The sequence below is a fragment of the Urtica dioica genome, chromosome 11 (genome assembly GCF_054948205.1).
Source record: "Urtica dioica subsp. dioica isolate 48M chromosome 11, U.dioica_male_clone48M_v1_H2, whole genome shotgun sequence".
NCBI classification, from domain to species: domain Eukaryota; kingdom Viridiplantae; phylum Streptophyta; class Magnoliopsida; order Rosales; family Urticaceae; genus Urtica; species Urtica dioica.
In genome coordinates this window covers 6,559,596-6,571,560 of record NC_142766.1, presented here as the reverse complement: position 1 = coordinate 6,571,560, position 11,965 = coordinate 6,559,596, and the positions used below count along the sequence as shown (strand labels likewise).

The 11,965-nt window shown below is 41.4% G+C and overlaps 1 protein-coding gene across 1 annotated transcript; it reads left to right on the top strand.

Annotated features, from left to right (window-relative positions):
• The first annotated feature begins 10,181 nt into the window (after window positions 1–10,181).
• LOC149380890 (uncharacterized) lies at window positions 10,182–11,426 on the top strand. Its single transcript, XM_089601239.1, has one exon. The coding sequence runs from the start codon at window positions 10,182–10,184 to the stop codon at window positions 11,424–11,426; it is 1,245 nt and encodes a 414-aa protein (XP_089457365.1).
• The last annotated feature ends 539 nt before the right edge of the window (window positions 11,427–11,965 follow it).

The window sequence follows — 11,965 nt, the reverse complement described above, 5'->3', positions numbered from 1 at the left end:
TGGAACTTCTCCACATGGATCTGATGGGACCGATGCAGGTCGAGAGTCTTGGAGGGAAGAGATACGTGTTTGTGTGTGTGGATGACTACTCCAGGTATACTTGGGTTGATTTTATTCGTGAGAAATCTGACACTTTTGCTGTTTTTGAAGCTCTATGTAAAAAGGTTCAGAGAGAAAAAGGAGAAAACATCGGCAAAGTGATCAGAATTCGGAGTGATCATGGGAGGGAATTTGAGAACATGAGCTTCGCTAAATTTTGTACTGCAGAAGGAATAGCCCATGAATTCTCTGCTCCCATCACACCACAACAAAATGGAATTGTTGAAAGGAAAAATCGAACTCTCCAAGAAATGGCCAGAGTGATGATGTTGGCCAAAGACATTCCAGCACACTTTTGGGCCGAAGCTCTCAATACTGCTTGCCATATTCATAATAGAGTTACTATTCGTCCAGGTACTTCTACCACTCACTATGAACTATGGAGGGGGAGAAAGCCAACTGTGAAATACTTCCATGTCTTTGGTTCTGTCTGTTATATCATTGCTGACAGGGATCCTCGACGTAAGTTTGACCCTAAAAGTGATGAAGGTATTTTTCTTGGGTACTCTAGAAACAGCCGAGCCTATCGTGTTTTCAACAAACCCACTAAGGCTATGATGGAATCCATAAATGTGGTTGTAAACGATGATCGTGATGTTTCTAACAGTACTAATGATGAAGATGCCGTTTTTCCTAGTAACACAGATGTCAGAACAGATGCAGAGAACCCATTGGATGACATCTCTTCTGGAGGCCCTGATGTCAGGACAGATGCTAATGACAAAGTGAGTGACATTGCTCCTGACGAGGGATCTCTTCCTGAGACTGAAAAAAGAATCCCTTCCAGAAGAATTCAGAAAAATCATCATGTTCATGAAGTGATTGGCGAAATCAGTGAAGGAATGAGGACTCGCCCAAAGCCTCCTGTAAATTATCTGGAGATGATTGGTAATCTCTGTTTCGTCTCTAAGATTGAACCTAAGAATGTGAATGAAGCTATTGATGATGAATACTGGGTTAATGTTATGCAAGAGGAATTAGTTCAGTTTGAAAGGAACGAAGTCTGGGAGTTAGTTCCTAAACCCGAAAATGTTAATATCATTGGAACTAAATGTGATGATGACATCACCACGAACATGCATTCGCATTCAATCAAGGATACACCGGAGGGCCCAATGACGCGAGCCAGAGCCAAGAGATTCAAAGAGCAAGTGACCAGCCTACTTCACAAGTTTGGAGCCCAAAATATTGCCATAGAAGAGCCCAGAATCGTCAACATGATCTCAGCCCAATCTCAAGGCAATAATCCGAAATAGAGTCAAGCCCAAAGGGATAAACGAATTTTATGTGTGTGTGAGACTGTTGGTTTTCTTGTAACCGTTTGTGAGTTTATGGTCTGAGAGTTATTTTTTGTGTTAAATTCGAGATTTATGGCGTCTCTTTGGTTTTTGTAACCATAATCTCGAATTGAGTATTTGTAGTAATTGTGTGGAAGTAGAAGGCAGACCATCTTTGATTATCAAACATTTGTGTGAGGATTAGTTCTCTGAAATTTTAAGCCCTAAACGAAGAACTTATCAAGGCAATCCCTTGTGGCGTTCTTGATTATCCAATCTTATCAATAGTTCGCACCATAAACTATTGTGGCGATTTTCATTCCATACAACCTCTACGTCCCTTATCTGAATTCAACACAAACCATAAATCCACAAACAACATCCGAAAGTGCATATTCAAGGCCAAGCTGATCAGGTATTTCGACTCTCGAGACGACTCCACGTTCATTCCGCTTTGATCCGAGGCTCCTTTCATTCTCTCGAAGGGATTCTCTATCATTTGGTATCAGAGAGCTTAGGCTCTCAATTAGTCAATTTTTTTTTCTTTTTACCCTTTCTTTCAAAAAAAAAAAAACGCAAAAAAAAAAAAAAAAAAAAAAAAGGAAAAAAAGAAAAAGAAAGACAAAAACGCAAAAAAAAAAAAAAAAAAAAAAAAAATCAAGCAAAAAATACATTAGCCATTCTCCCAAACAGACCACGAGTACCAAAGAAAAAGCCAATCAAACTCTGGTCAAAACCCATGAGAGAAAACAAAATTTTTTAGTGAGTGCAAGCAAGGTTAAAAAGGCAATTTTTAATGAAAAACCGATTCTGATGTTCTTGCACAAAGGACATCTTTTACACGCTGACCAACTTGACAAAAATTTGCCTAGTCTTGTTGTGGAATTGTTACAGGATTTTGCGGACGTTTTTCCCGATGATGTTCCATCCGGTTTGCCACCAATCCGCGGCATCGAACATCAAATTGACTTAGTCCCCGGCGCTGCCCTTCCAAATCGTCCAGCGTACCGTGTTAATCCAACCGAGACAAAGGAGCTCCAGCGACAAATTGATGACCTCATGGCCAAAGGATACATCCGCGAGAGCTTGAGTCCATGCGCGGTACCCGTTCTCCTCGTCCCAAAAAAAGATGGCAGCTGGCGCATGTGTGTAGATTGTCGCGCCATCAACTTCATCACGGTAAAGTATCGATTTCCTATTCCTAGGTTAGATGATATGCTTGATGAATTGCATGGTGCGTGTGTTTTTACAAAAATTGACTTGCGAAGTGGTTATCACCAAATAAGAATGAAAGAGGGTGATGAATGGAAAACAGCTTTCAAAACAAAACAAGGTTTATACGAGTGGTTAGTCATGCCGTTTGGTTTGACAAATGCTCCGAGTACTTTCATGCGCTTAATGAACCATGTACTTCGTTCTTTCATTGAGAAATTTGTGGTTGTTTATTTCGATGATATCTTGATTTATAGTATGACTTTTGATGACCACATGATTCATTTGAACAAGGTTTTTGAAGTGTTGCGCAAAGAACAATTATATGCTAACTTGTCCAAATGCTCTTTTTGCACGGACAAAGTTGTGTTTCTTGGTTTCGTAGTCAGCGCTAAAGGAATCTCCGTGGATAGCGCGAAAGTCAAGGCAATTCAAGAGTGGCCAACACCAACGACCGTGCAACAAGTTAGAAGCTTCCACGGCCTTGCGGGATTTTACCGTCGCTTTGTTCCCAATTTCAGCACCATCGCAGCCCCTTTGACCGAATTAATAAAAAAAGATGTGGGATTCCAATGGGGATACGAGCAAGAGGGAGCATTCCAAACTTTGAAAGAGCGCCTCATCAATCCTCCTCTTTTGGCGCTGCCCAATTTTGACCAGCCCTTCGAAATTCAATGCGACGCTTCAGGCATTGGTATTGGCGCTGTCCTTATGCAACAAGGACGTCCCTTGGCGTATTTCAGCGAGAAATTGAAAGGCGCATCGCTGAATTACCCGACCTACGACAAAGAGCTCTACGCACTCATCCGCGCTTTGGAAACATGGCAACACTATCTCCTTTCCAAAGAGTTCATCATTCACACCGACCACGAGTCCTTAAAGTACCTCAAAGGACAACACAAGTTGAATAAACGACATGCGACGTGGGTAGAGTTCATCGAACCTTTTCCTTACGTCATTCGGTACAAATCAGGTAAAGAGAATGTGGTAGCCGACGCCCTTTCTCGGAGGTATGTTTTACTTTCATCTTTGACTGCACACTTGTTGGGTTTTGAAATAATAAAAGAGTTGTACAAAGATGATTCGGATTTTGGTGAAATTCATGCAAACTGTTCACAAAAAGCTTTTGGAAAATTTTATTTGCATGATGGATTTTTGTTTTACAAAAACAAGCTATGTTTGCCTAGTGGTTCTATGCGTGAATTACTTATTCGTGAGGCACATAGTGGTGGTTTGATGGGTCATTTTGGTGTTGCTAAAACGCTGCCTATTTTGCAATCAAATTTTTATTGGCCGAACATGCGAAAAGATGTTGAACGAATTTGTGGAAATTGCATTGTTTGTAAAAAGGCTAAATCAAAAAGTCTGCCCCATGGTATGTACACTCCTCTTCCCGTTTCTACTTCTCCTTGGATTGATTTATCTATGGACTTTGTTTTAGGTTTGCCTCGATCTAGCAAGGGAAATGATTCCATTTTTGTTGTCGTTGATCGGTTCTCCAAGATGGCGCATTTCAGCCCCTGCAAGAAGACCAGCGATGCTTCCAACATCGCCAACTTGTTATTCCGCGACATCGTACGACTCCACGGTATGCCTAAAACCATTGTTTCCGATCGTGATGCGAAATTCTTGAGTTATTTTTGGAAGACATTGTGGACAAAATTAGGTACGAAATTACTTTTCTCTACCACTTGTCATCCCCAAACTGATGGGCAAACGGAAGTTGTGAATAGAACATTGTCTACTTTGTTGCGTGCCATAATCAAAACTAATCTTAAGTCTTGGGAAGAATGTTTGCCTCATGTCGAATTTGCATACAATCACAGCAAGCATTCAGCCACTACATTTTCACCTTTCGAAATTGTGTATGGTTTCAATCCTATTACGCCTTTGGATTTGTTTCCTTTGCCTAGTTCTCAACAGGTTAATCTCGATGGCGCACGGAAGGCTGATTTTGTACAATCTCTCCACGAAAAAGTTCGGGCCAACATTGAGCGACGCAACGATCAATATGCAAAGCAAGCAAACAAAGGGCGCACAAAAGTTTTGTTTCAGCCCGGAGATTGGGTGTGGATTCATATGCGCAAGGAACGTTTTCCAGAACAACGCAAGTCCAAGTTACTCCCTCGCGGCGACGGTCCATTCCAAGTGGTGTCGAAAATCAACGACAATGCATACAAACTTGATCTCCAAGGTAAGTATAATGTAAGTGCTACTTTTAATGTTGCTGATTTGTCTCCTTTTCATGCAGATTTGGATTTGAGGGCAAATCCTTTCCAACCCGGGGGCAATGATGAGGACATCACCACGAACATGCATTCGCATTCAATCAAGGATACACCGGAGGGCCCAATGACGCGAGCCAGAGCCAAGAGATTCAAAGAGCAAGTGACCAGCCTACTTCACAAGTTTGGAGCCCAAAATATTGCCATAGAAGAGCCCAGAATCGTCAACATGATCTCAGCCCAATCTCAAGGCAATAATCCGAAATAGAGTCAAGCCCAAAGGGATAAACGAATTTTATGTGTGTGTGAGACTGTTGGTTTTCTTGTAACCGTTTGTGAGTTTATGGTCTGAGAGTTATTTCCTTTTTGTGTTAAATTCGAGATTTATGGCGTCTCTTTGGTTTTTGTAACCATAATCTCGAATTGAGTATTTGTAGTAATTGTGTGGAAGTAGAAGGCAGACCATCTTTGATTATCAAACATTTGTGTGAGGATTAGTTCTCTGAAATTTTAAGCCCTAAACGAAGAACTTATCAAGGCAATCCCTTGTGGCGTTCTTGATTATCCAATCTTATCAATAGTTCGCACCATAAACTATTGTGGCGATTTTCATTCCATACAACCTCTACGTCCCTTATCTGAATTCAACACAAACCATAAATCCACAAACAACATCCGAAATTGCATATTCAAGGCCAAGCTGATCAGGTATTTCGACTCTCGAGACGACTCCACGTTCATTCCGCTTTGATCCGAGGCTCCTTTCATTCTCTCGAAGGGATTCTCTATCAAAATGGATATTTAAAAATAAATCTGATGAGTATGGAAATATAACTCGGAACAAAGCTAGACTTGTAGCGCAGGATTATATTCAGGTGGAAGGTGTAGACTTTGATGAAACCTTTGCCCCTGTTGCAAGACTTGAAGCCATCAGACTCTTGCTCGGTATCTCATGTCACCTGCACTTCAAGCTTTACCAGATGGACGTTAAGAGTGCTTTCCTCAATGGGTACCTGAATGAAGAAGTCTATGTGGCACAACCTAAAGGCTTTGTAGATCCCAGCTCCCCACAGCATGTCTACAAACTCAGAAAAGCTCTCTACGGCCTTAAGCAGGCTCCTTGTGCATGGTATGAAAGACTGACCCAACTCCTTGTGCAGAATGGTTATTCCAGAGGTGGAGTTGACAAGACCATGTTCGTAAAAAAGGTGGATGGCAATCTCATGATAGCCCAAATCTATATTGACGATATCGTCTTTGGAGGAATGTCGAACAAGATGGTGGACCTTTTTGTGCGACAAATGCAGTCGGAGTTTAAGATGACTATGGTAGGTGAGCTAAACTCACTAAGGATGAGCAGGGAGAATCTGTTGATCAAAGCCTATACAGGAGTATCATTGGTAGTCTTCTCTACCTCACTGCCAGCCGACCAGACATAACCTATTCTGTAGGAGTATGTGCTCGATATCAAGCTGATCCCAAAGCTAGCCACCTGGCTCAAGCCAAGCGAATCATAAGGTACATTTCGGGAACTACCAATTTTGGCCTCTTATATACTTATGATACCTCCTCTACGCTTGTGGGATACTGTGATGCTGACTGGGCAGGTAGCACGGTCGATTAAAGAAGTACCTCTGGTGGTTGTTTCTACCTTGGAAACAATCTCATCTCCTGGTTCAGCAAAAAGCAGAACTGCGTTTCCTTGTCCACAGCCGAGGCTGAATACATTGCTGCAGGGAGCAGTTGCACTCAGCTCCTCTGGATGAAACAAATGCTCTCTGAATATGATGTTGGTCAAGATGTCATGACATTATTCTGCGAAATATCAGTGCCATCAACATCTCAAAGAATCCAGTTCAACACAGTAAGACCAAGCATATTGAGATCAGACATCACTTCATTCGAGAACTTGTTGAAGACAAAAAGATCAAACTCGAGTATATCCACACTGAAAAACAGATCGCAGATATCTTCACTAAGGCTTTGGATGCTAACCGTTTTGAAAATCTCAGATCCTTTTTAGGATTGTGTGTGATAGAACAATAGCAATTACTGCTTTTCGGAGAAATTTTTTGGTTTTACTATTGGTATCTCGCTGTTATTTGATCTTAGATACGTTGTGGATTTTATCTCATGGGCCATTTTTCTGGTTGGCCCATTCGACTGATTTGCCGGGCTAAAGTGCCACATGCTATTTCTTTGGGCTTATTTTGGATCGAAGCCCACTATATGTCACGACGTCGTGTTAATACCTGCCAGTTTCTCATACATGCAGACGGTTCCATTCTCGAAAAAGAAAGGGAAGTTATTTCTTGTTCGAATTTTGAAATTTCCTGTTTTTCTTCTCTGTTCTTGAGCTTTGTTTCTCATATTTGCTCTTTCACCCCTCTCGACGGTTACTTGTGTGGCAGTTTCCTTAAAATTCTCTTCAAAATGGTTGGCACCAGAACCGGGATCAACACAACCATTCCCTCGGAGAAAGAGAAGGCCACAATGAAAGGGAAAAATGTCGCGACAAAGAAACCTGGTCCTGAAAGCAACAAGCACGGTGTCAGGGTTCGAGGACTGCGATCCAGTGAACGCACCGATGGTCAGGCCGGAGGTGCAATCACTGGGTCATCAGTTCCTCATGTGAATCCCTCTCTCTCCGCCGTTAGAAATGTAATGCTCAAGAAAGCCGCTCTCTCGATCACTGACATCACCGGAGAAGCAAGCTCTAGCAGTTCTTCGGAAGAAGAATGAAAAGACGAAGCGGCCCCTGAAGAAGAAAACCACTCTGGAGGATCTCCCATTGAAAGCACTCACAAAGTTGTACAAGGTAACCCTGAAGCCTCTGGTATCCCTGTTGATATTCCTAGGGATAGTGATATCCTAGATTCGCTCCTCCATGTTCAAGAGCCTCCTCCTGTTGATGCCATCGGTGGCATTCTTGGTTTGAGTGGAGAAGTCGGGAAAGATGTTGCGACATCTTCTTCTGTAGGGCCAGAGAGAAAATCTGATCAAGTCCAGGATGAAGGAGTGGATATTCTTGCCTCTCTGAAGGAGAAGGTCCAGAGAGACGATGATGTCTGTATCGCCACTCTTCTTCAAGAGAAGAGAAAGAAGAAAAGAAAGGTGATGGAGGAGAGTATGTCTTGTTGGAATTGATCTAGGGTTTAAGAAAATAATTAATGCTTCGCAAAGCGGCGGAATTTTAAAAATTTTCTTTTACAAGTAAAAACAGTTTTTTACTAACGTAGACAAAGAGCAAGTACATATAATTAAAACTAATATGAGCTAAGAAGTTTACTAACCTTTCTTGAAGCTTGAACTTTGAGAAGCTTTTGGAAAGTTTGCAACGCTCGTCTCCCCTCGCAGCACGTCTCTCTTTCTTTCCTCGGCACCTCGAGCAACCACGAAAGTTTCTATCACTAAATCACTCGAAATAAAGGAATTAGTGAGTGGGCACTTTTAAACACTACGACTTAAGAACGAGTCTTGAAGTCGCAGAGCTAAACACTAGGTCAAATGAGGACCTAGGTGCCAAAACAAAAAAAAATCGAAAATAAACTAGAGAGAGAGAGAGGAAGGGGCGGCCACAAGTTCTAGAGAGAGAGAGACTCTCAATCTCTAACTTATGTGGAATTGAATAGAATGAGAAGAATGAGGCTCCTATTTATAGGAGAGGTCTTACCTTCAATAAGGTAGTTTCCTCTTCTATAGAATATCACATATTCATGAGCAAAAAATCCCTTATTTCCCATTCTATTTGGTCGGCCAAGGCAGCCTTCTAGAGGCTTGGATTTGTTTCCTTTTTTGTTCCTTGCCTTACTTCTTTCTCAATTTGGGCACCTACCTCATTTCCCTTAGAGGAAATTTGTTTTCTCTTTTTCTTTTGGCAAGTATCTTCATACATTTATGCACAAAATATTCTCTCTATCTCTTGGGTATGTTGGGCGCCTATGTCCTTCTAGAATGGGCTTCTAGAAGCTTTTCCATTTGTTCATGACAACATGAAAAAGGCCCATTAAGAATTTTCAATAAAATTCTTATGAAATGAAATTAATCCACAAGGCCCAATAAGACTAATATTGGCCGAGTGAAACATGTCATCAAATGACCTTGTCAAAAAAATTATTGACATTCATTTCATCCTTTGTCTCAAAAGACAAAAATACCCTTTTGACAATTTTCGTTCTTGTTTTGACTTAGCTTCCAGTTTAACTATTCCTACTCGATGTGATTCGTGACAGTGACCTCATGGACCCAAATGAACAAAGCTTGAGCTAAACACTTGGACTCAAAAGTTCACAAACCTTTTCCAAGTTTAGCTTAATGCCAACTGACTCCACTAAATAGTTGACACTGAAAATCTCTCGGTTCAAATGAATTTATTTTCTACTCAAGAATTCAACCTAATTATGATGAGCGGATCCACTGAATATTATCTATGTTTACCCTTCATGAATGTCATCAGCTAGTCGGGATTTTCTAAATTACCATTTTATCCTTCTAGCTGTTATTTCCTCAACTCCTTTGTCGCTTGTGAATAAGTTAGAAACAATGTATTGAAAAAGAGCTAACAAGTCACATTGTTTCATCCAAAAGAGTCAGGACTCAATTTGGACACTGGCCAGTTCATTTATTCACACTCCAAGGAACAAAGCATGAGGTGACATACATTGCATTTCAGCAATCTTGTACATGAATTCCATATCTGTGAGAACTTCACAAAGTTACTCATGACATTCTCACAACTTAGTACTTCACCAATAGGCCCTGTTCGGAATCACATAGTGAGTCCAAACTCTGACTTTCTCAAATGAGAATACGTAAGCTGTGAAATGGCATGTCTCATTTCAGGATTAAGGTAAGCATGATGCAATTCATACATAGTGACTTCGAGACATAAGAGGTTAAATGGTTTGTTCTTATCTTGTCTCTAGAAGTGCACTGGTCAATTCAGTACCTTCGGAAGATACCTAGAAGAACTATAGAGTCTCCAACTCTCAATGCCTCATAACCAGACATCATAGATTCTTCTAACAATCATACTGAGGTCAATAGTCCTTTGACCCTTAGATTGCGAATATATCGTTTTAAGCAAACTACGAAGAGTTTTTTCATGCAAATCTACATTTGTCTCTTCGTAAGTTATTAGGTTTGTTTATGGACTAAAGACTAATGTTTTATCATAAAGCTTCAGACAAGGAAGATTGAATGAACGTTTCAACTTTTTATTAATGAATAAGCAATTACAAGCAAGAGTCTTCATGAGACTTTATTACATCAACTGTAGAATATAAAGATTACAACTCTTCTTGTGGGCACCATTGACAACATGTCTACAGTTCATAAACCGGAGAAAAAGAAAAAGAAAAAGGTAAAGATGGGGCTGAACGAGAAGAAGCTGAAAGCAAAATCTACTGAGGAGAATGTCCCTGATGCTCTGAAGGATATGGAGGAGGAAGAGGAAGCTGCTCGTCCAGAGATCGTGTCCCTCACCTCTAGGAAATCTGTTGGGGGTCAAAAGCTCCATAAAGATGTTCCAGCCGCCCCTCTGGATAACATCTCCTTTCATGGAGAAGATTGCGTCAGAAAGTGGAGGTATGTCTATCACAGAACTATTTTTCCGGAAAAGGAACTGTCCAAGGAAGCCCTGAAAATTAGTATGATCATGGAACTCTTGTACGATGCTCAACTCCTCAAGACTGTGTCTGGAATTGGGCCTTATTACCCAAAACTGGTAAAGGAGTGCATTGTGAATCTATCTTCAGAAATTGATCAGCCTCATCATCCAGAGTTTGGGAAGGTCTACGTTCGTGGTCACTGCTTTGATGTCTCTTCTGCTGCAATCAATGATTTTCTGGGAAGAGGGAAAATTGTCACTGCTGATCGACTTCCCTCCTTGGATGTGATTGCCAAAGAACTCACTAATAACGAGAAGAAGATTTGGCCATCTAAGGGTTCCCTGTCTTCCTCTGATCTCTCGGCAAAATATTTTGTTCTGTACATAATTGGGATTGCTAATTGGGCTCCTTCGTCTCATGGCTCGAGCATCAAGTCCGACCTGGCTTGCCTCATCTATCAAGTGGGTACTAGGGCGTCTTTTGACTTTGGGGAGTTTGTGTTCAATCACCTGGCCAAGCATGCTAAGTCATATGCCGTGAAGCTTCCTATTGGCTTCCCTTCTCTCCTTTCTGGTATGATGGTGGCCCAGAAGAGAGACTTGCTACGGGCTGATGACATTGCTGGTAAGCCTCCCAGTGAACTCTCTTTCAGCCCTAAGTTGTTTGAAGGAAAACATGCCAGGGATCTTGCTATGCCTACTGTCGCATCCTCTGTCGCCCATGGTCGCACCATCAAGGTTGCTCCCCTTTCCGAAAATGCGAGGAATGATGTTCTCAAAGGGCTGTTTGAAGAAGTTGCTGCGCTCAAGGAAATCATTGATATCTCATCTCGAAGGAAATCAGCTTGTGAACGGCTCATCGCGGTTATGACTTCTTCCTCTACCTCTGATGGTGCTACCTCATCTCAGCCTAGTCACCCTGTGCATTCTAACGACAGTGCAGAAGATGAAGATATTGAGGATGATCCTGTCAGTGATTCCGAAGGCTCTGAAGGACAAGCGTAAGTTTTTTTTTTCTCTAGTTGATGTTTTATTCGTTCGGGCCTGTAACATCTAACTTCTTCTCAGACTTCTTTCTATTGGTCAAGTTTTCTTTGTGTTTCAGACTGTTTTCTGGTTAGTATGTAAGACAGCTTCTCACTCTCTTTTGATGGTCTATGTGATGCTGTTTGTTTAAGTTCTCATCCCTTCCAGGCTATTGTTTTTTCCTCCCTCTGTGTTGGTCGATCCTTGTCTTTGGTATCTTTTTGAGGCAATCAGGGGGAGAGGGCGTCATTGAAGTAATTTATTTTGACTTTCTTCTCTGGTCATGACGCTTGTATGAGAACTGATCCTGGAAGTGCTTGCCTAAAAAATAGCCAAAGGGAGATTGTTGTTACGTTGTTTGTTGGCTTTATTTTTTAGTACAAGTTGTGTGGAAAGATGTCAGTTGTTATGTTTCTACTTATGGTGTGACATCTTTCCTCTCGTGTGCAGACTTTATTTCAGGCAAGTTTCCATTATAGACAGATTGCTTCGTTGGTGACTTGATTATGAGATATTGC

What these genes read in the sequence shown, in the direction of transcription:
- LOC149380890 (XM_089601239.1), top strand. Translation starts at nt 10,182, where the DNA reads ATGGGGCTGAACGAGAAGAAGCTGAAAGCAAAATCTACTGAGGAGAAT.